Genomic DNA, 24,328 nt, shown 5'->3' on the forward strand with positions numbered 1-24,328 from the left:
GGGGGAACCCGGACGGATGCAAGTTTTGAAAAACATGAGGATGCAATGCACATGATGACATGATATGCAATGCATGACACGCAAGCAATGACAAGGCAACAACAGCGAATAACTGCACGACACCTGGCACATCGGTCTCGGGGCGTCACAACTTGTAGATCGACAACGGAAGCGTTAGCACAACGTGGTTGATGCAGTCGTACGTCTTCACGGCCCGACCGATCAAGTACCGAAACTACGGCACCTCCGAGTTCTAGCACACGTTCAGCTCGATGACGATCCCTGGACTCCGATCCAGCGAAGTGTCGGGGAAGAGTTCCGTCAGCACGACGGCGTGGTGACGATCTTGATGTACAACCGTCGCAGGGCTTTGCCTAAGCACCGCTACAATATTATCGTGGATTATGGTGGAAGGGGGCACCGCACACGGCTAAGAATATGATCATGTGGATCAACTTGTGTGTCTAGGGGTGCCCCCTGCCTCCGTATATAAAGGATCAAAGGGGGGTGCGGCCGTCCAGGAGAGGGCGCGCCAGGAGGAGTCCTACTCCCTTCGGGAGTAGGATTCCCCCCCTTTCCTAGTTGGAATAGGATTCGGGAGGGGGGAAAGAGGAGAGAGAGAGAAGGAAGGGGGGCGCCGCCCCCTTCTCCTTGTCCTATTCGGACTAGGGGGAGGGGCGCGCGGCCCAGCCCTGGCCACCTCTCCTCTCTTTCACTAAAGCCCACTAAGGCCCATATACCTCCCGGGGGGTTCCGGTAACCTCCCGGTACTCCGGTAAAATCCCGATTTCACCCGGAACACTTCTGATATCCAAATATAGGCTTCCAATATATCAATCTTTATGTCTCGACCATTTCGAGACTCCTCGTCATGTCCGTGATCACATCCGTGACTCTGAACAAACTTCGATACATCAAAATGCATAAACTCATAATATAACTATCATCGAAACCTTAAGCGTGCGGACCCTACGGGTTCGAGAACAATGTAGACATGACCGAGACACGTCTCCGGTCAATAACCAATAGCGGAACCTGGATGCTCATATTGGCTCCTACATATTCTACGAAGATCTTTTATCGGTCAGACCGCATAACAACATACGTTGTTCCCTTTGTCATCGGTATGTTACTTGCCCGAGATTCGATCTTCGGTATCTCAATACCTAGTTCAATCTCGTTACCGGCAAGTCTCTTTACTCGTTCCGTAATACATCATCTCGCAACTAACTCATTAGTTGCAATGCTTGCAAGGCTTATGTGATGTGCATTACCGAGAGGGCCCAGAGATACCTCTCCGACAATCGGAGTGACAAATCCTAATCTCGAAATACACCAACCCAACATGTACCTTTGGAGACACCTGTAGAGCACCTTTATAATCACCCATTTACGTTGTGACGTTTGGTAGCACGCAAAGTGTTCCTCCGGAAACGGGAGTTGCATAATCTCATAGTCATAGGAACATGTATAAGTCATGAAGAAAACAATAACATACTAAACGATCGGGTGCTAAGCTAATCGAATGGGTCATGTCAATCAGATCGTTCACCTAATGATGTGATCCCGTTAATCAAATAACAACTCTTTGTCCATGGTTAGGAAAAATAACCATCTTTGATTAACGAGATAGTCAAGTAGAGGCATACTAGTGACACTCTGTTTGTCTATGTATTCACACATGTATTATGTTTCCGGTTAATACAATTCTAGCAGGAATAATAAACATTTATCATGATATAAGGAAATAAATAATAACTTAATTATTGCCTCTAGGTCATATTTCCTTCACTTTTTTCTCATACATGGATCTCATCTCAGATTTCATGGCCTCAGCCATTTCATGGAATCTGGGCTCATCATCGCTTCCTCATAGTTTGTAGGTTTGTCATGGTCAAGTAACATGACCTCCAGAACAGGATTACCGTACCACTCTGGTGCGGATCTCACTCTGGTTTACCTACGAGGTTCGGTAGTAACTTGATCTGAAGTTACATGATCATCATCATTAGCTTCCCCACTAATTGGTGTAGTAGTCATAGGAACAGATTTCTGTGATGAACTACTTTCCAATAAGGGAGCAGGTACAGTTACCTCATCAAGTTCTACTTTCCTCCCACTCACTTCTTTCGAGAGAAACTCCTTCTCTAGAAAGGATCCATTCTCAGCAATGAATATCTTGCCTTCGGATCTGTTATAGAAGGTGTACCCAACATTTTCTTTTGGGTGTCCTATGAAGGTGCACTTCTCCGATTTGGGTTTGAGCTTATCAGGTTGAAATTTTTTCACATAAGCATTGCAACCTCAAACTTTAAGAAACGACAGCTTAGGTTTCTTGCCAAACCATAGTTCATACGGTGTCGTCTCAACGGATTTAGATGGTGCCCTATTTAACGTGAATGTAGCTGTCTCTAATGCATAACCCCAAAACGATAGTGGTAAATTGGTAAGAGACATCATAGATCGCACCATATCTAATAAAGTACGGTTATGATGTTTGGACACACCATTACACTGTGGTGTTCCAGGTGGCGTGAGTAGTGAAACTATTTCACATTGTTTTAACTGAAGGCCAAACTCGTAACTCAAATATTTTACTTCTGCGATCATATCGTAGAAACTTTTATTTTTGTTATGATGATTCTCCACTTCACTCTGAAGTTCTCTGAACTTTTCAAATGTTTCAGACTTATGTTTCATCAAGTAGGTATACCCATATCTACTCAAATCATTTGTGAAGGTCAGAAAATAACGATACCCGCCGCGAGCCTCAACACTCATCGGACTGCATACACCAGTATGTATTATTTCCAATATGTCAGTTGCTCGCTCCATTGTTCCCGAGAAAGGAGTCTTAGTCATCTTGCCCATGAGGCATGGTTCGCAAGCATCAAAATGATTCATAATCAAGTGATTCCAAAAGCCCATCAGCATGGAGTTTCTTCATGCGCTTCACACCAATATGACCTAAACGGTAGTGCCACAAATAAGTTGCACTATCATTATTAACTTTGCATCTTTTGGCTTCAATATTATGAATATGTGTATCACTACGATCGAGATCCAACGAACCATTTTCATTGGGTGTATGACCATAGAAGGTTTTGTTCATGTAAACAGAACAACAATTATTCTCTAACTTAAATGAATAACCGTTTTGCAATAAACATGATCAAATCATATTCATGCTCAATGCAAACACCAAATAACATTTATTTAGGTTTAACACTAATCCCGAAAGTATAAGGAGTGTGCGATGATGATCATATCAATCTTGGAACCACTTCCATCACACATCGTCACTTCACCCTTAACTAGTCTCTGTTCATTCTGCAACTCCTGTTTCGAGTTACTACTCTTAGCAACTGAACCAGTATCAAATACCGAGGGGTTGCTATAAACACTAGTAAAGTACACATCAATTACATGTATATCAAATATAGCATTGTTCACTTTGCCATCCTTCTTATCCGCTAAATACTTGGGGCAGTTCCGCTTTTATTGACCAGTCCCTTTGCAGTAGAAGCACTTAGTCTCAGGCTTAGGTCCAGACTTGGGCTTCTTCATTTGAGCAGCAACTTGCTTGCCGTTCTTCTTGAAGTTCCCTTTCTTTCCCTTTGCCCTTTTTTGAAACTAGTGGTCTTGTTAATCATCAACACTTGATGCTCTTTCTTGATTTCTACCTTCATCGATTTCATCATCATGAAAAGCTCGGGAATCGTTTTCGTCATCCCTTGCATACTATAGTTCATCATGAAGTTCTACTAACTTGGTGATGGTGACTAGAGAATTCTGTTAATCACTATTTTATCTGGAAGATTAACTCCCACTTGATTCAAGTGATTGTAGTACCCAGACAATCTGAACGCATGCTCACTGCTTGAGCTATTCTCCTCCATCTTTTAGCTATAGAACTTGTTGGAGACTTCATATCTCTCAACTCGGGTATTTTCTTGAAATATTAACTTCAACTCCTGGAACATCCATATGATCCATGACGTTCAAAACGTCTTTGAAGTCCCGATTCTAAGTTGTTAAGCATGGTGCACTAAACTATCAAGTAGTCATCATATTGAGCTAGCCAAACGTTCATGACGTCTGCATCTGCTCCTGCAATAGGTCTGTCACCTAGCGGTGCATCAAGGACATAATTCTTCTGTGCAGCAATGAGGATAAACCTCAGATCACGGATCCAATCCACATCATTGCTACTTACATCTTTCAACTTAGTTTTCTCTAGGAACATATCAAAAATAAAACAGGGGAGCTAAACGCGAGCTATTGATCTACAACAAAGATATGCTAATACTACCAGGACTAAGTTCATGATAAATTTAAGTTCAATTAATCATATTACTTAAGAACTCCCACTTAGATAGACATCCTTCTAATCCTCCAAGTGATCACGTGATCCAAATCAACTAAACCATAACCGATCATCACGTGAAATGGAGTAGCTTTCAATGGTGAACATCACTTATGTTGATCATATCTACTATATGATTCACGCTCGACCTTTCGATCTCAGTGTTCCGAGGCCATATCTGCATATGCTAGGCTCGTCAAGTTTAACCTGAGTATTCTGCGTGTGCAAAACTGGCTTGCACCCGTTGTAGATGGACGTAGAGCTTATCACACCCGATCATCACGTGGTGTTTGGGCACGACGAACTTTGGCAACGGTGCATACTCAGGGAGAATACTTTTATCTTGAAATTTAGTGAGAGATCATCTTATAATGCTACCGTCAATCAAAGCAAGATAAGATGCATAAAAGATAAACATCACATGCAATCAAAATATGTGACATGATATGGCCATCATCATCTTGTGCCTTTGATCTCCATCTCCAAAACATCATCATGATTTCCATCGTCACTGGCATGACACCATGATCTCCATCATCTTGATCTATATCAATGTGTCGTCACATGGTCGTCTCGCCAACTATTGCTCTTGCAACTATTGCTATCGCATAGCGATAAAGTAAAGCAATTATTTGGCGCTTGCATCTTATGCAATAAAGAGACAACCATAAGGCTTCTGCCAGTTGCCGATAACTTCAACAAAACATGATCATCTTATACAACAACTTATATCTCATCACGTCTTGACCATATCACATCACAACATGCCCTGCAAAAACAAGTTAGACGTCCTCTACTTTGTTGTTGCAAGTTTTTACGTGGCTGCTACGGGCTGAGCAAGAACCGTTCTTACATACGCATTAAAACCACAACGATAGTTTGTCAAGTTCGTGCTATTTTAACCTTCTCAAGGACCGGGCGTAGCCACACTCGGTTCAACTAAAGTTGGAGAAACTGACACCCGCTAGTCACCTGTGTGCATAGCACGACGGTAAAACCAGTCTTGCGTAAGCGTACGCGTAATGTCGGCCCGGGCCGCTTCATCCAACAATACCGCCGAACCAAAGTGTGACATGCTGGTAAGCAGTATGACTTATATCGCCCACAACTCACTTGTGTTCTACTCGTGCATATTACATCAACGCATAAAACCTGGCTCGGATGCCACTTTTGGGGAACGTAGTAATGTCAAAAAAATTCCTACGCACACGCAAGATCATGGTGATGCATAGCAACGAGAGGGGAGAGTGTTGTCCACGTACCCTCGTAGACCGAAAGCGGAAGCGTTATAACAACGCGGTTGATGTAGTCGTACGTCTTCACGGCCCGACCGATCAAGCACCGAAACTACGGCACCTCCGAGTTCTAGCACACGTTCAGCTCGATGACGATCCCCGGATTCCGATCCAGCAGAATGTCAGGGAAGAGTTCTGTCAGCACGACGGCGTGGTGACGATCTTGATGTTCTACCGTCGCAGGGCTTCGCCTAAGCACCGCTACAATATTATCGAGGATTATGGTGGAGGGGGGCACCGCACACGGCTAAGAGATCAATGATCTATTTTTGTGTCTCTGGGGTGCCCCCTGCCCCCGTATATAAAGGAGCAAGGGGGAGGAGGTGCGACCAGGCAAGGGGCGTGCCAGGAGGAGTCCTACTCCTACCGGGAGTAGGACTCCCCCCTTTTCCATGTTGGACTAGGACTTGGGGGGAAAGAGAGAGAGAGGGGAAAGGAAATGGGGGGCGCCGCCCCCCTCCTTGTCCAATTCAGACTTGGGGGGCAGGGGCGCGCGGCTGCCCCTTGGCCTCCTCTCCTCTTCCTCCACTAGGCCCATTAAGGCCCATTAGGTTACCGGGGGGTTCCGGTAACCTCCCGGTGCTCCGGTAAAATGCCGATTTCACCCGAAACACTTTCGATGTCCAAACATAGGCTTCCAATATATCAATCTTCATGTCTTGACCATTTCGAGACTCCTAGTCATGTCCGTGATCACATCCGGGACTCCGAACAACCTTCGGTACATCAAAACATATAAACTCATAATGAAACTGTCATCGTAACGTTAAGCGTGCGGACCCTACGGGTTCGAGAACAATGTAGACATGACCGAGACACGTCTCCGGTCAATAACCAATAGCGGAACCTGGATGCTCATATTGGCTCCTACATATTCTACGAAGATCTTTTCGGTCAGACCGCATAACAACATACGTTGTTCCCTTTGTCATCGGTATGTTACTTGCCCGAGATTCGATCGTCGGTATCTTAATACCTAGTTTAATCTCGTTTCCGGTAAGTCTCTTTACTCGTTCCGTAATACATCATCCCACAACTAACTCATTAGTTCAATGCTTGCAAGGCTTAAGTGATGTGCATTACCGAGAGGGCCCAGAGATACCTCTCCGACAATCGGAGTGACAAATCCTAATCTCGAAATACGCCAACCCAACAAGTACCTTCGGAGACACCTGTAGAGCACCTTTATAATCACCCAGTTACGTTGTGATGTTTGGTGGCACACAAAGTGTTCCTCTGGTAAACGGGAGTTGCATAATCTCATAGTCATAGGAACATGTATAAGTCATGAAGAAAGCAATAACAACAAACTAAACGATCAAGTGCTAAGCTAACAGAATGGGTCAAGTCAATCACATCATTCTCCTAATGATGTGATACCGTTAATCAAATGACAACTCATGTCTATGGTTAGGAAACATAACCATCTTTGATCAACGAGCTAGTCAAGTGGATGCATACTAGTGACACTTTGTTTGTCTATGTATTCACACATGTATTATGTTTTTGGTTAATACAATTATAGCATGAATAATAAACATTTATCATGATGTAAGGAAATAAATAATAACTTTATTATTGCCTCTAGGGCATATTTCCTTCAGCTATGGTGGGTTGTAGCGCTTGCAACACCCCAGCATGTGCTCCCTGGCAACGTTGGCCTTAATCATTGATGCGGTAGGCCAAAAACTCTTGCTGCTTCAAGTGGAGCTTGGCGGGCTATAGGGAGAAAGGATTTGCGAGAGAAGGGAATGCCTAAGAAGGCAGAAGATGGATAACGTCGCTTGGGTGAAATTCATGTGGACTAACACGTTCAGTTGGGGATAAAGGTGGAGAGAGTGGAGCATGTTTTCTCTGCAAAAGACCTCGTCCCCCTGTCGCACTCGGTAAGATTGCAACAAGACCTAAATTGCAAAAGCTAAACTATGGGCAGGGTTCCTGCGGGTCATTCGATCAAACGAAGATCTAATGGGCGAGGAGGTGGTCGACGTGCGCAAGGTGGTCCGTCGGGTGAGCGCAGTGTTCATTTTTTTTATTCCATTCACATGTTAGAGCACAAACCTCGCCATATGGGTCATGCCCCGCGGCAAGCCGGTGGGCATGGATTTTTGGGCCTAGCATGGGCCCAACACTACACACGAATAAAATGGGTCAGGCCGACCTTCACCTACCACATAACCAGGCCGATCCTCTAAACCAAATCTTATTCATGAGCCAACATGGCCTAGGCCAGCGCGGCACACGAGCAAGGAGGGGGACAAAGGGTTCATGCCCGGCATGTGAGGCATGTGAGAGAGATTGGTGGCCAGGAGGGGCATCCCCAGCGCATGGCATGCGAACGGAAACAAGGGACTGCCAGGCTGTGCCCGGCACATGAGGTATGTGGCCCAAGTCAACCTTTTTAGGGCTGCTTGGACTTTTTAGCAATGTTTGGCCTTTTAAACTTTGAATTTCAAATTTGGAGGGGTTAAATGGTCTGAAAATTGTTGAATTTTTACAATAAGTGCCCCCACCTCATTTCCCACACACAAACACCACATCTCATATGGCATTCACCAACCTTCTCATGGGTGATCCCAACCCGTTCCCTAGCTTTGAGCCACACGATGGGATTAACATACCCGAGAATCTCGATCTACATAGTTTTTCTCCTATCCCCCGGTCACAACAATAACTGGAATTTATCTAATAACAATAACTTGTTTGGCTCTCTGTCGTGGTACACATCCTTGGGGAAAAGGTACGGGAATCTTCTACTACCCAAACCGGATCTCAAAGGGCATCATAGGTTTAACCTGGTTGCGGGAATCTGCATGTCTTACCGAAAAAGGCTTTCGCCCCGCTTTATATATAAAGAAAATCGCCCGAGCCAAGCATCCAACAAGGTTCACACCAACACAAGCACACACGAACACACACAAGTTCCACCCACCACAAAGTCTCACATAGGGTTAATGCTGAGGGCATAGCTCAACAAGCCCTGAAAACAAAAGAACACACGCACACGCAAAGCCGCGCATGGCAATAAGCCTAGTCGGGCTCTGGAGGAGTGGGCGGAAGCGGAGACGCCACACGGAAGGCCATCGAGCGAAGGCCAGTGAGGAGGTTGTTGATGGCGTCCCGGTCCTGGGTGCGGCTAAGCGGCCGCCAAAGCTGCAGGTAACCACACATTTAAAAGATTGCGCCAGTCGCACGTCGCAGAGGCACCCTTTGAATAACATGCTTGTTGCGGATGGTCCAAAGTGTCTAGGCTAGGACCCTAACGCACAACCACCTAATATGGCGGTGTTGTAGGGCCGAGGCTTGAAGTTCGGCGAACAGGTCCGGGAAAATGGTGTTACACCAATGTCCCCCAACCGTCTCGCGGAAGCAAGCCCAAAGGAATTGTGCCGTAGAGCAGGAGAAGAATATGTGGTTAGCATCCTCCACGGTTCCGTAGATAGGGCACATCCCATCGCCAGGGCCATTGCGCTTGAGAACCTCCACCCCAAATGGGAGGCGTGAATCCACTGCCATAAGAAGATCCGGATCTTCAGGGGGAGCCGTATGTCCCAAAGTAGGCTAAACGGCTCAGGGGCCGATGAGGGGGCGATGGCCGAGTATAGGGATTTTGTGGAGAAGCTACCGGAGGACTCCAGCCGCCAAGACAAGGAGTCAGGGCCACCGTCCATATCGATCGGAAGAAGGGCGATGTCCTAGAGGAGGGAGTCCCAGGCAGTCACCTCGTGGGGGCCAAAGGGGCGCCGGAAAGCGAGTCGCCCTGAGTCAATAAGGGCTGTCTCGACGGAGACCCGAGGGTCTACCGCAATGGAAAATAATTCCAGGAATCGCGCGGCCGGGGGGGAGTCCCCTAGACACCGATCGAACCAGAACAGCGTCGCGGAACCGAAGCCCACCGAAATGGACGTGCCAATTCGGAGGACGGGCATCGGCTAGATCACAGCCTGCGAGAACTGGGAGCCACTGGAGCGCTGGCAGAAGGCTAGAGGTTGGCCTCGTAGGTATTTATTCTGGATGATGGATAGCCAGAGTCCCCATCCCCATTGGCAATTCTCCAGAGCCAGCGGGTCAGGAGGGTGATGTTCATGCAGCGAGAAATCTGCATGTCTTCACAAACATCTCTTCTTCGTTGTGCTGTTGTTCCCAGGGTTTTGATCAAAGGCATATTTTTTTGGGTACTATAGTACCCAACACCTAGTGGCTGCAATGTATCATATTGCAATTATGTTAAAGAGTGGTGACCTTACTTAGGGTTACACACCTTCACTCGACATACCTCACATGTGGCATAGTTGGAGCTCTATCAAGATTTGTTTATACTTTCCACTGCATTGAACTATTGGTACGTACTATATTTGGTAATAAAATACTTCACTTAGAGTTGTAATTAATTATGTTATTTCTGGTCATTTCAATGTAATAGAATGATGCGTTGTGTTTGGTATTACATCGATATTGTGTATTCTGACAAATCGATCTATGGACTAGTATGATAAGCACGAAGACTTAAGCCTTATTGGCATTACTTAACACATACCCTAGCCCTACCCTTAGTTCTTGCTATAAACTATGAGTAAAATGCCTACCGCACATCATAAAACTCATACAACCATTCCACCATTTTTGCAATGAATTTAAGAGAAATCACCAAAACTAGAGGTTGCTTAAAATGAACAATGCTATGAAATAAGATGATTCCAACCAATCAAAATGGTGAGCGATGGCAGAGGCCACATCAAAGGATGAAACATTCGATTCACCGAACAAATAGAACCAATTTGTCTGTGTGTGTGTGTGTGTGAGAGAGAGAGAGAGAGAGAGAGATGGCCAAGGTTTGGCTATGAGAAAAGGAAGAAGATTGAGGGTTGAATGGATTGGTTGGTGCGCCCGAACTACTTACCCTTTAGAAGTATATCGCTGAAACCCCCAACGATAAGGTATGTGCGCTATCGTTGATTACTGTAGTTATCACGTTAGAGGTGACTAGACGTTAACCAGAACCCTACCGCTGAAGAGCCAGTAGTAGAAAAAATCATCTTGCTTTAATGTTGAGCAGTAAAAAAAAGCTAAATTTTATTTTTGAGAAAAAAGCTAAACTTTTAAAGTGGGACAAAAAAAAAGTCAAAACAGCGATTTTGGCCCAACGAGGGGCCGACCCTGCGTTCCAGCCCACCGGAGCGCCGCAGGTTCCTTCCCGATGATAGACGCACTTGCGCCGGCGGAGCACCCTACTGGCGGTGACGGCGAGGGCTGCAGCGTGCGGACCGACAAGTCTCAGCCATCCTTTCCCGGGATCCTTTCCCGGGCGACCTGACTTCGCTTACCTGAGCAAACGGGAGCCCAGATTCGTCTCTACAACTCTATACCCGATCTAGTTTTCCTATGTAGAATCGGCATCGCAATTCCACTTTTAAATTCGCTTCATAGGGTTGCTGCGTACTGTTGTCCGCTCTTCATATGGATGGGGTGGGGGTGAGATAGAATAATACTAGGAGAAAATGTGGTTCTTAATGCTTGGAGTGCCGGGAAACAGCTTTGCGGCTATCTGGAGTTCCTTGTCAGTTCTGTAGTATTAGTAATTTCATTTTGCTGGCGTACTTGAATTGTCAACTGGGACTGCAGTGTTAGCAATTACTGTGCTTCCAAGAGCATATAGGTTTCGCTTGAATTAGTACTCTTAATTTTGCGGAGTCCTGTGCTTCACCTCTATTGTTCTACGTATATACTTTATTATGGCAGGAGTGTGTAAGAGCATCTCCAGACGCGTCCCCAACAGGCCTCCCAGGCCACTTTTTTGGCGCCGGCGCGAAAAAAACGGCTCAGCCGCGTCCCCGGGACGCCGAAAATCGCCGGCTCGGCCTTTTTTCCGCCCGGCGGTCACAGGTCGAAACCGGCGCACCGGGGAGCAGTTGGAGGCTCCGGCGCAAGGGAAAAGCGCGGCTGGCCCACGCCGTCAGGGGAAAAGTCAAGGTTTTCTTCCCCGACTTGCCTCCCACCGCCCGCGCCCTCGGCCACCACTAGCTATATCCCGGCGCCGCCCGCCGCCCTTCACCGCTAGATAACCATTCCTCGCCGGAAAAATAGCAGCGCTTCGCCGCGGCAGCCCCTCCAACAGCAATTGGGCGTTTCCGGCCGCCGTTCCCGGCCGCGGAGGAGCAGTTTAACGGCGGGTACACGCCTAGCGGGCGCAAGGTGTTCAGCGATTTGCCTGCCTCGGCGATGGACTCGGATGACGAGGAAGCGCTCGCCGCGCTGCTGGAGGAGGAAGCCGAGACCGACGTCCAGGAAGAAGAGCATCTCATGGTGCTCGCCGCCCTCGCCCAGTTGCTGGCGAGCAATGAAAAGCCGCGGCGAGGCGGCTCGGCGCCTGGGCGGGTGAAAGCAAAGAACCAACATCGTCTCGAAGGCTACTGCATGCTCTACTCTGACTACTTCGCCGATGCTCCACTTCACGGCGAGAAAACATTTCGGCGCCGTTATCGGATGAGCCGAAAGCTCTTCCTCAGGATTGTGAATTCCATCCGAGAGTTCGACAACTACTTCAAGTGCAAGATGGATTGCACCGGCGCTCTTGGATTCACCTCCATCCAGAAGTGCACGACAGCGATGAGGATGCTTGCATACGGAGCTCCCGGTGATTCACTCGACGACTATGTGCGCATGGCCGACTCCACCAGCTTAGAGTGTTTCTACAAGTTCTGTCGGGCAGTGGTGGCAGTGTTTGGACCACAATACTTGAGAACACCCAATGCGGAAGACACTGCTTGGATCCTAGCACAAAATGCAGCAAGAGGATTTCCTGGGATGCTTGGAAGCATCGACTGCATGCATTGGAAATGGAAGAATTGCCCATTTGCTTGGCAGGGGATGTACAAAGGCGCCAAAGGCGGTTGCAGTGTGGTGCTTGAGGTGGTGGCCACACAGGACCTCTGGATTTGGCACTCCTTTGGTATGCCAGGAACTCACAATGACATCAACGTGCTGCAGTGCTCTCCTGTCTTTGCCAAGCTTGTTGAAGGTCATTCTCCTCCGGTGAACTTCAAGATCAATGGGCGGCACTACAACAAAGGGTACTATCTAGCTGATGGCATCTATCCGAGATGGTCGACATTTGTGAAGACCATCTCAAACCCTGTGCCAGGAGGCAAGAACGCCTGGTTTGCGAAGATTCAGGAGGCGTGCAGGAAGGATGTCGAGCGGGCATTTGGTGTGCTCCAATCTCGATTTGTTGTTGTCCGGTACCCTGCTCAGACGTGGTCCAAAGATCAAATGTGGGAGATTATGACTTGCTGTGTCATCTTGCACAACATGATCATCGAGAGCGAGCAAGAAGACCCAGTGTTTGACACTGAACCATACTACAGGCAGGGTCCTCTAGCCGAAGTTGATCACCAGCTACCGGCAACTTGGACTGCCTATCTCAGTATGCGTCAGGAGATCCGAGACCCACAGGTGCATCATCAACTGCAGAAAGATCTGATTGAGCACCTATGGAGGCTCAAGGGGGACGCTGTGTGATGAAATACGAGTTTTTATTTGTTGAACTATATAATTTGTATTGAACTATTTGTTGTTGTACTATTTTGAAGTATTTGATTTTTCTGTGATGAAATATGTGGTAAGAAAAAATTGTGTTGATAATTGAACGCCGAGACACGGCGAACCACGCCGAATATGGGCCTATTCTCGCCCATATGGGCCCTTTATTCGCTGAAATGGGGTTGCAAAGTGGGCCAATTTCGGCGCCTGGGGGCGAGCTGGGGGCGACGACTGGGCGCAAAACCGCCCCCAGCGCCGATTGTATCGCCGGCTCGCCCCCAGGGGGCGATTTTTATGCGTCCTGGGAGGGCCAACTGAAAGGATCGAGATGGACCTAGAGGGGGGGTGAATAGGTACAACTATAAATTTTAATTGTTATTTAACAATTTTTAGGCAATAATGCGGAATGTGAAAGTGAGCCTAACAATTGCAAGTGAAGTACTAAGTACTAAGCAGGTAACACAAGTAGTAACTAGGCAAATACAAAGTGATGAAGTAAGTGCTAAGAGACAAGTAACCACAAGTAGAGAGTTAGGGTTAGGGATAACCGCAACTCCGGGAGACGAGGATGTATGCCGATGTTCACTTCCTTGGAGGGAAGCTACGTCACCGTTAGAGAGGTGGATGTTACCACGAAGGCACACCAACGCCACGAAGGCTCACCCTATTCTCCCTTTGAGACAACACCACGAAGGCGTTTCTCAACCACTAGTGGTAGACCTTGGGGTGGTCTCCAAACCCTCACAAACTTTTCGGGGGTAATCACAAAGATCGATTCCTCTCCGAAAGACTCCTACCGCCTAGGAGTCTCCAACCTCCAAGAGTAACAAGATCGATGGGGAAAAAGCTCAAGACTTGCTCAAATCACAAATTCCTTTGGTGCAAAGATGGAGTAGGGGTGGATCTATCACTTGATTGGACAACTTCTCTCGAATGCTCTCAAATCCCTTGGGGATCTAAGATTTGGTGTGGAGGTGTAAGAGAGAGAGTGAGATGTGTTCTAGGGTTTGTTCAAGAGTGAATGGTCAACCCTCTCCCATGGAGAAGAGGGGCTATATATAGTGTGAGCTTGAATATGGCCGTTGCAGTGTAAGTGAGTGAGCAGGCCGGACATCCGGGCTAGGGGCCGGATATCCGGCATGGTAAGCTGCGAGAACGGAACAAAAACAGAAGAAGAGAACAGAGGGGCCGGACATCCGGGGCCCAAGCCCGGACATCCGGCATAACAGGAAGGCCCGGACATCCGGCAGGTGGCCGGACATCCGGCGCGCAGCCCAGCATAAACACGTCCTCTGGACAGCTATGCCCGGATATCCGGCCGAGAAGCCCGGACATCCGGGGAGCACTGGGAGCCCGGACATCCGGTGTAGAGGGCCGGACATCCGGCAGCAGCACAACACAAAACTGCATACTGGAATGGCTAGGCCCGGATATCTGGCGTGAGGCCCGGACATCCGGCCTTAAGCCCGGACATCCGGCAGCCCAGAAACAGAACCATGAAGATTTTATCATGAGCAAATATGTCAAGGATGTTTTGTGGCAAGAGCAAGCTTTTTTAACTATCCCAATCGATCCCCTCTTAATAGTGCGGGATCCTATACTCAAGAAAACAAAATATGTATTCAACTTTTATGCTTCATCCTTGAGTAAAATCACTCTGTATGCTCTTGATCCACACACTTCGATGAACCGGGGGCTAACACCTGAGATTTACTTGACAACCATTGTTAGACCCCCTACATGTACATTGTCATCAACATCAAAACATGATATATGGACATGATTGCTCTTTCACCAACGACTGGAGATGCTCTAACTGAACAACATAACAAAATGTTACCATTTCTGTTTTCGTTTGTTCAGTTATCTTGCAACTGGTGATATATATCTTCAACATGCTTCTTCCTTTTTCTGACGGGGAAAAGCATGAGCTCTACTTATGCATATTAATGCAAATAAAGAAGAAGAAAGCGATAAATTTTGCATGTTGAAAAAAAGTATAATATGTTTGGGTGAGAAAATAGGACAGAGAGATGTGCATAAACATCAAGCACATCGGCACCACTATAGTAAATTATTAATGCAAATAGTTCCATTTGGAGGCAAATAAACTTAATTAATGCAACTAGCATCTTTCTCAGCGCTGATGACTATGTTGTGCTACCTCTCTAATGTGATGCTTATAGTAATGTTGCATGATGAAACTTCTTCCTCACTTGGATTTACATGGAAGTAAGCTGGTTGCTTAGGTGGAGGTAAGCTCATGTTCTTGGTGTTTAGCATCATGACAACACGCTCCATAGCTGGTCGATCCTCTGCACTTTCTTGAACACATAAAAGTGCCACATGAACGCACCTCTCTATCTCTTGATTTTCGTTCTCTGGTGGACAATAAGTCATCTCACTCCACTTTTCATCTATCCAAAGTTGCCAGGCCTGTTGTCAAAATATTGTGATTTTATCAACGTTGAAACAAACAATATACACACTATATTGTAAAATGAAAATTGGTATGCATAGAAGTGTAAATTGGGGTCTAGGGTAACTTCACTCACGTATGCAATGAGATTGTATGGTTTCCCATTGTATTGATAGAACTGGGCTGTCTTCTTTCCACTTATTATCTCCAGAATCAATACGCCAAAGCTAAATACATCTGTCTTGGTCGAGCAAACCCCCTCAAAAGCATACTCCGGAGGTATATAGCCACTATATGGTGGAAGTAAAATCAATGCATGCCACTAATGCAAAAGGTAGAAATTCAAGATTAAGTTCATAGGATGCTTCAATGCATTTTCATTCCTTCCAAAAGAAGCAGACATATTTGATATTTACTAAAAGTGAACATGCTTTTATGTTCTTACTGTGTGCCCACTATTCTGGTGGTATTTGACTCTGCCATATTTGAGCAGAATATTCTGGCCACTCCGAAATCAGATATTTTTGGATTCATGACACTATCCAAGAGAATGTTACTTGCTTTGAAATCCCTAAGAACAATGCATATTCGTGAGTAGTTGTGAAGATAAAGAAGACCTTGAGCTGTCCCATCAATTATGCGCAAACGTTTTGACCAGTTTAATCGCCTTCCTTTAATGATATCTGAGAACATATATAATTAATCAAAACATGTCACCAAATTATAAATAATACCGTGCTCTAGGCTTCTGGCACATCAAAACTAGAAATGCTACCAAAGATGAAGTTGTCTAGGCTTTTGTTTTCCATATATTCATATACTAGCATTTTTTCTCGACCTCCTTGAGTGCAACATCCCAGCAGTTTCACGAGATTTTTGTGTTGAACCTTTGCTATGAGTTGAATTTCGTTTTGGAATTCCAGTAAACCTTGCAAAGAAGATGTTTGCAGTCTCTTGACTGCTATTTTGTGTCCATTTCTTAATCGGCCCTGAGATTGAGAAAAAAAGGAAAACAAGTTAATAAATGTACACAGTGTATCATGTTTTGGGGAAAAGTTAAATTATGCATAGTTGCAGAACACATATCTTTTCATGGGTGACTATAAGTAATGCAACTCACTATGAAATATGGAATTCAAAGAAAAGCAGTCAAGCAAGTTCACTTTGGATTTTGAGTAAGATAGCATTTAGTGTGCCAGTACACAACACAATCACCTTATATACAGGACCAAAGCCACCTTGTCCCAGTTTGTTACCAATCGAGAAGTTATTTGTAGCTTCTTTTATCTTGGAGAAATCATAAACTGAAAATTCTGTGTTGGCTCCTCCCATCCTCCAAAGATTTATTGCAATTTGTATTGACAAATACAGCCGTCCTAGTTTAAATATTGTTTGTTCTGAAACATAATAATGAAATGTTATGCTATTAATATACGTACTTAGAAAAATAAAGTGGCAAATATTATCTTATGCAGTGGTGAATTGATGAGAATACATACCTCTTGGTCGTTGTGTTTTGACCCATATATGAAAAACCAAGCAAGAAATTGATATTACTAGCAGGAAACCTCCAACGCCAACCAAGACTGCATTGTTCCATCGAAAAGTGTGTTTTACCTGTACATTCACATAAATTCCAATGAAAATCTATTTTGATAAACCAATGACAAGTTATGTACTGCATTGTTGATACGTTATGTCTTTGCTATGACTAGTGCCATTCATCATAACTGAAGGATGGTAGGAACCGGATCCCTACCAGGGCGTGGGGTGGGGTTGTAGGGGTGGAAGGAGGGATGGCTTGTAGGAAGGCGTGGTCGCCGGCGCTGGGGTGCCGTCGTTGCGTGCGCGCGCGTGCGAGAGAGGGAGGGAGGGAGGGAGGGAGGGGGAGGGGGAGGGGGAGGGGGAGAGAGGGGCTGGTCACCGAGCCCGGCAGCGGCAGGTTCCTCAGCCTCCAGGTAGAAGAGTCGTGGGCAGACGTGGCCCGGTACGTAGGGTGAGCCGGCGGAACGGGCATCCTGCAGCTGCGGCGAGGGGCGCCGCGGAAGCCTGGGCAGGCCGACCCTGCGCGGGAACTTCCGGCCAGGGTGGCGGCCCGGGGCGGTGGTGCCTGCTGGATGGCCACCGCGTGATGCTCGAACGCAAGGGCGTAGTACATGGCCGTCTGGAGGTCCTGTGGCCCGCGCATCTCCACGTCCACGCGGATGTGGTCCGGTAGGCCGCCGACGAAGAGCTCAGCGGTTTGGAGGTGCGAAGTCTTGCACCGAGGTGAGGAACGAAAGATGCCCAAGCTCTGCCAGATGGCTCCCGCGTATAGGCGGACCGAAGCGCAAGAGGCACAAATCGCGGAAGCTCTCCCATGGTGGCATGCCGCCCTCGTCTTGTTCGAGGGCATAGTACCACGTCTGCGCGGCTCCTCGGAGATGATACGAGGACCGAAGTGCAAGAGGCACAAATCACGGAAGCTCTCCCATGGTGGCATGCCGCCCTCGTCTTGTTTGAGGGCATAGTACCACGTCTGCGTGGCTCCTCGGAGATGATACGAGGCGATCCAGGTGCGGTCGTACGCGAGCGTGCGTTGTTCCCTGAAAAATTGGTCGCATTGGTTGAGCCAATTTAGGGGGTCGACGGTGCCGTCGTAGGTCGTGAACTCCAGCTTGGAGAATCTTGGCGGCGTCTGGACGTGGACGACGGGCGGGTGCGCCTCGTCAGCACGGAGCAGCGAGGATGACGGGGCCGAGTAGGTGGGCATCAGGGTGCCGCCTTGGAACAGGGGCCCGTCGACGCTGGTGAAGGGCTCGGCGGAGCCCGCGGACCCGCCAAACTGCATGGCTGGGTGCGTCGCCGGCGGGGGCAGCACGTGCGGCCCGACCGAGGCCGTTGTGTAGACCGGCTCAAGGGACCCAGTAAGCCAGGCCGATAACGGAGACGACGACGGGGGAAACCGGACCTGGTGGATGGGCACCCCCGGGCCCGTCGTTGGGATGCCCAGGGCCGCGGTCGCCGGTGGCGGCGGCTGCAGCTGTTGCCCCTGTTGCATGGTGGAGGCGCCAGGGTTCGTCGCTGGTGGCGACTGCCACGGCAGCTGCTGCATGGCGGCGGCGACGGGGGTCACCGAGGATGGCGGCTGCCATCCTCGGCTACTGTGGCGGCGGGGCGGTGGCGAAGGGCACAGGTGGCTGCGGCCCATAGGATCTCACGAGGAACGTGTAGATGCCTGTGACCGCCTGGGTGAGATACCGGATGGCAGCTGTCATCTCCTCCGGGGTGAAGACGACGAGGACGGGTGCGGCGGAGGTGACCGGCATCGGCAAGAGCGGGGCGCTGGCCGTGGTGGCCATCGGGGCGGTCGTTGCGGTCGGCAACGGGAGGGTCGGGGTCAGGGTCTCAGGTTGTAGGGGTGGAAGGAGGGATGGCGTGGTCGCTGGGGACTTCTTGGGAGCGCATTGAGGGGGTGTTTGTTTCCAGGGACTTTTTGTGTAGGGACTAGAAAAAGTCCCTCTTAGAGACTTTTTTACCAAACGAGAGGGATTTTTTAGGGACTAAACTAGGCATTTGGGACTAAATGAAGAAGACTCTTAAGGAGAGTCTTTTTTGGGACTTTTTGAGACTTTTCCAACAATGCCCCTTCATGCATTCAATTGCCCGCCATCCCATGGTATTGTTTGATTGTTATTTTTCTATATACTAGGGGCAACATGGTCATTTAATAACCTCTACGGAGGGACTAGGGACTTTTTAGTCTCTGGAAACAAACAGGAAGGGACTTTTTAAGGACTAGAGAATTTTTAGTTGGGACTAGAAAAATTCCTAGGACTTATGAACCAAACAGGACCCGAATGACAGCATCTTGGTATCAGTAAAGAACTGTGTGTCCGTCTCATAACGCAATGTGCACCACACCCCAAGAAATGCTGCCCCTATCTGGCCAGCAATGATCTTACTCTGCATGTCAGAGATTATGCGATCCAGGCATGCCGCACAACTCTCATATGGCATATCCCGTATGCACTGCGCCAGCCCATACACCGTCTGTCCTGTCTCCTCAGACCTCACTTTCCTGACTGCATATTTTTCTGCTCGGCTCACCACAACATCAGCAAGCGCATGTATCAGCTTGTTGACAAGGTCTTCATAACGCTTGGCTACTCCAGTGGCCGTCACGGAGTTCAGGTTAGTATTCACGGTGCACCCGGGCATGTTGCTGAAGTTGGAAAGGAAGTCCTGGTCAGAGAAGCTTATCTGTGCCTGGTATTGGTCGTCGTAGTAGGTCACGTTGTTACTCTGGAGGGAGTAAGAGTTGCCAGCTTTGCTGTTGATTGCTTCATCAAGGGCCCTGGTTAGGCGCTTCCGACAGTCGGAGCCGTCAGAATCACCCCGACAAAGCACTGCACCATAGACCTTGTCTGGTCCTATGCCAGCCGTGCCAGTAGCTGAGTGCTCCTCTGTGGCTTTGGCAAACAGTAGTTCAGCGAGGGATACAAGGTTGGATTTGTAGGTGCTGTTTGGCATGTACATGCCGCCATTATTGTCGCTGCAGAGTGTCTGACCTTCTGACGAAGCCGAGAAGGAGAGGAAGAGAACTAAGAGAGATAATAGTGGCATCCTCCTTGTTTATTTCAGAAAATGGTCTTTGATCTATCTGCTTTGCAGAAGTACTCATGAAGCTGTAATGAATGAGTGGCAAATAACATCTTCTCTTTGTGTACAGGAGGTAAACATGTTGAAGGTTCTTGCAAAAATGACCTTTGGGACCAGACTGGTCTAAGTTTGACCTTTTCTCTTCAAATTGACAGGATGATTGATGGTGACAGTCACCATATCCTGCAAAGTAGGGCAGAGAAACATGCCTACTGGACGGGGTTTGACCTCCAATTTGGTCCAAGTGTAAGCATTGGACTTTATTTACACACACAGGTGTTGTCATACTTTTCAATCCCGTTATCTGAAATTGCGGTCTTTTTTCCTTCTAATCCTGCTATCATACATGTTAATTATTTGAATATTTAACACAGACACTATCTATTTGGGTTGGGACATATGTTGCCATCCCCGGTGGACTATACCACCTCTAATAAGATCGAGCCTTGAGTCACTGTTGTAGCATGTCCTAGTTTCACATCTTAGTAAAGTCAATTTTACAGTACCTTCATGTCTAAAACAAGGTCGGCATATGGTCTAGATTGCACTTTCACTTTATCATTAATTCATTTTCATGTCTAACATGCATATAACGGACGAGAATGTATGGAGTAATCCCGGTGTGGAATACTCCCAGTGCTCCCGAAAATTTTGGCCTATAAAAAAATTGCCAAAACTTATGAACAAAATCTCAATACTTATACTGTATGTATCTACTATGTCACAAAGTTCCAAAGTTTCTGTAGCTCAAGAAACAAAAAAGAAGAATCCGGCATTCTTATTGTTAGTGAGCCGAATTCACAGCCCAAATTGGATTAGTACTATTCACAGCAATATTTGTCATTTTTGTTTCTAGACGTGTGTTTCGAATCCATCGATCTGATTTTTTTTGTTATATGATTTATACATAAATTTGTCTATATTGCCAATTTTTGTTGAAATATTTCATGACTTCTAGAATGAGATTTCTAGAGTTGGGAGTACCGGGAGTGTAGAATACCTTCTCTATAATCAATTTTACAAGCTACAGTAGATATGTCTCAAAGGACGGCCTGACGGTAGATAGTTGGTGGTTTTGTTGATCTGCCCAGCAGCTCGCAGGTCTTGTGCTAGTTCCAGTGCTATGTAGTTTTGAAACAGATATGTAAATATTCTCACAGTCCCTTGTAAATATTGCTTATGATGGAAAATCTTGTTACATATGCAGGAATAGGATAAATGGGTGAAATTCTGAGTCACTAATGGAATACAAACAGTGCCCTGTCTAATTAATTTGTCAACACAAGAAGAACATCCAAAACCAGTAGTCACACACCTTGCAAATGAAATAAATGACCATTTATCTACCATCAGTAGTGGTGAGGGTTATATCATTTCTGGTGCATGATAAATTGATATTTACTGACACATCTACTCTGGTATAGGAGTAAGCTGGTTGCCTTGGCTCTGGTATGGTGATGTCGTCACTGCTAAGCATTGCAACAATATCAGACATAGTGGGACGGTCTACTGCTTTTACTTGGACACACATTAGTGCCAACCTGAGATATTTCATCATGTCTCCTGGTTCATATTCATCACCAATTGATTGATCAATGAATTCATGCCATGTTTCTTCTTCCCACATCTGCCATGCCTGAAAATACGGTCCTTACATAAATTTGACGGTAAGGGTAACCTTATATATCTGTATTAAAATTTGCACACAAAATTATAGCTAATAAAACGGGGAAAGAATGAAAAGACCCCTGCAATTCATGGAAATGAAAAATCGAGAATGCACCAATTTTACAGATATTAACTTGCTTACATATTGAAGAAGATTGTGAAATTCTCTTTCTCCATAATGCTGAAATCCTGCACTCCTCTTTCCACTTATAATCTCAAGAAGCAATACCCCAAAACTGAAAACATCTGACTTGATCGAAAGGAGGCCCTCAAATGCGTACTCAGGAGCCATGTAACCACTAGGAAAGATGACATGCAATAGTCAGAAGGAAAATGCTTGGGTAGAAATATTAATTGGTAATTTACTCGTGTGCTGTACTTACTATGTTCCAACAAGCCTGCTTGTTTTTGTTTGAGTGGCATCTGAGGGAAATATCCTTGCCATGCCAAAATCAGAAATCTTAGGATTTAACTCGGAGTCTAACAAAATATTGCTTGCTTTCAGATCTCTATGGATGATACGCAGCCGTGAATGCTCGTGAAGGTATAGAAGCCCTTGGGCTATTCCTTCTACTATTTTAAGTCGTATCATCCAGTTTAATGATGTCCTCCTGTTTGGATCTGCAAATATGACACACGGCCAAGTGTTTAGCACTACAGAGGGGCATACAATTGGACATTAGTAAATTACTCCAAAAACCTACCGAAAATGAAGTAGTCCAAGCTTTTGTTTGACATGTATTCGTAGATCAGTATCTTCTCTTCATCATGGATGCAACAACCCAGCAGCCTAACAAGGTGTCTGTGCTGAAGTTTTGCTACCACTTGGATCTCATTTTTGAATTCCACTAGACCTTGTCTTCCGTGCAGCAAGTTTTTTAATTGCTACTTCTTGTCCGTCAGGAAAAATTCCCTGCAAAAATCATGAACCATCCTCCATAACTTAGAATGGTTCGTGTTAATTATGTTTTTATTGAGGAAATATGAATACAACGGAAAAATACTTTGTAAACGGGCCCAAAGCCACCCTGTCCTAATATTTTGCGGGGTGAGAAGTTGTATGTAGCATCTGCAATTTGCGAGAAATCATACAGGGAGAACTCAGAGCCGGTATCTTCCATCTTCCAAAGCCTCAGGATTTCATCTATGTCCTTGGGCTGCTCCGTGGAATTTATCTTCCCTAAATGTACACCCTTCCATCAGTTATCAGTTATTACATGAAATTAGATCACTTGGTAGTGAGTTAGTTGCCACTATCATCATTAGCGCATGGAATTTTTTTTTTTTTTTTTTTTTTTTTTGCAGATAGCGCATGGAATTTATTGAACTGCTTACCTCTTTTTCTTCGTCTTATGATGTATAGGACACAGAAAAGCAAACGTGTACAGACGACCGAGAGCGAGTACACTGTGGCAATAATCAGGAGTGCATGGCCCTTCCGTTGCCCTGAATAATGCAAGAGAGAAGTGACATGTAGCGAATGAACGATACTACTAATAGCCTCTCAAGGCTCCAGCTCTTTCATACTTTTAGAAGGGAAGTATGTCAGAAGGTGACTCAGATAGGTAAATTCATGTATTTTTCATGGTTGCTCCTTCCAGTATATGTACCCGATTTGATTAAGCAAACTGAACCTTTGTACTATTCCCCGTGTTCTGTTGGTCCCATTATAGACATATCTAGCAAAATAGCAAAACTGTATGATGTCTTACTTTTCATTTTTATAAGCTACCCAAAGGCACAGTTTTCAGTCTTATTGTCGGTGTACTAGAGTAGGGGTACTCTAGTATCCCGAACTTGTGCACGGGCAGTCGCAGCATCCCGTGGCAAGGCTTGCCGGGTGACCGCCAAGGTCCTCTATGGTTCCTTTGAAGCCATTCAAGAACAAAGTACACAAGCCAATGAGACAAGACCCCGGCAAGAAAAGCTGGCCGGGAAGACCAACAAAGGCATCTCAAGACCCCGGCAAGAGGAGCTTGCCGGGAAGGCCAACCAAGGCACCTTAAGGAACTTGCCGCGACGCGCCTCGCGTCCCGGCAAGGCCCGGTGAGCGACAAGCTCCCGGACGCGACAAGACAACAACCGCGGCAAGGCGCTTGCCGCGGCAAGCCACCACTCTGTGCCCGCGCTCCAGCATATCCACCAACGTGTCGCTCTGGGACCCTTTCAGGCGTGCGTGGCGGGAGGCTGTGTAGCCAGCGGTGCGCGGTGGCAAGCGGCGCTGACAAGTTTTCCATCGTGGCGAGTGGTGGCGTCCCTGACGGTCCCTTTTGCACTGTTTAGGCGACACAGACGGGCATTTAATACCCTTGTCTCCTGCCGTCAGGGCTAGGTATGATACACTGTAGCAGGTAGCTGTACCTACCGCAGCACCTTTCCGTTTTTACCCTTGCCTCCGTT

At 46.7% G+C, this 24,328-nt stretch overlaps 1 protein-coding gene, 1 long non-coding RNA gene and 1 pseudogene across 2 annotated transcripts; 1 reads left to right on the top strand and 2 right to left on the bottom strand.

The window, feature by feature from the left end:
* Positions 1–15,374: 15,374 nt before the first annotated feature.
* Positions 15,375–20,224, bottom strand: LOC125537187 (cysteine-rich receptor-like protein kinase 6). The gene is made up of 8 exons (XM_048700493.1): positions 19,461–20,224; positions 17,960–17,981; positions 17,119–17,236; positions 16,835–17,016; positions 16,395–16,608; positions 16,237–16,302; positions 15,756–15,909; positions 15,375–15,636 (listed from the first exon to the last, which is right to left on the bottom strand). The coding sequence occupies exons 1-7, from the start codon at positions 20,222–20,224 to the stop codon at positions 15,833–15,835; spliced, it is 1,443 nt and encodes a 480-aa protein (XP_048556450.1). The 3' UTR covers positions 15,375–15,636; positions 15,756–15,832.
* Positions 20,165–23,572, top strand: LOC125537188. The gene is made up of 5 exons (XR_007295669.1): positions 20,165–20,333; positions 20,416–20,536; positions 21,685–21,927; positions 22,434–22,472; positions 23,292–23,572. It is a non-coding gene; the product is annotated as an uncharacterized LOC125537188 (long non-coding RNA).
* On the bottom strand, positions 20,543–23,368 carry LOC125537186 (annotated as a pseudogene).
* Positions 23,573–24,328: the final 756 nt, after the last annotated feature.

The sequence above is a fragment of the Triticum urartu genome, chromosome 2, assembly GCF_003073215.2.
Source record: "Triticum urartu cultivar G1812 chromosome 2, Tu2.1, whole genome shotgun sequence".
NCBI classification, from domain to species: Eukaryota; Viridiplantae; Streptophyta; class Magnoliopsida; order Poales; family Poaceae; genus Triticum; species Triticum urartu.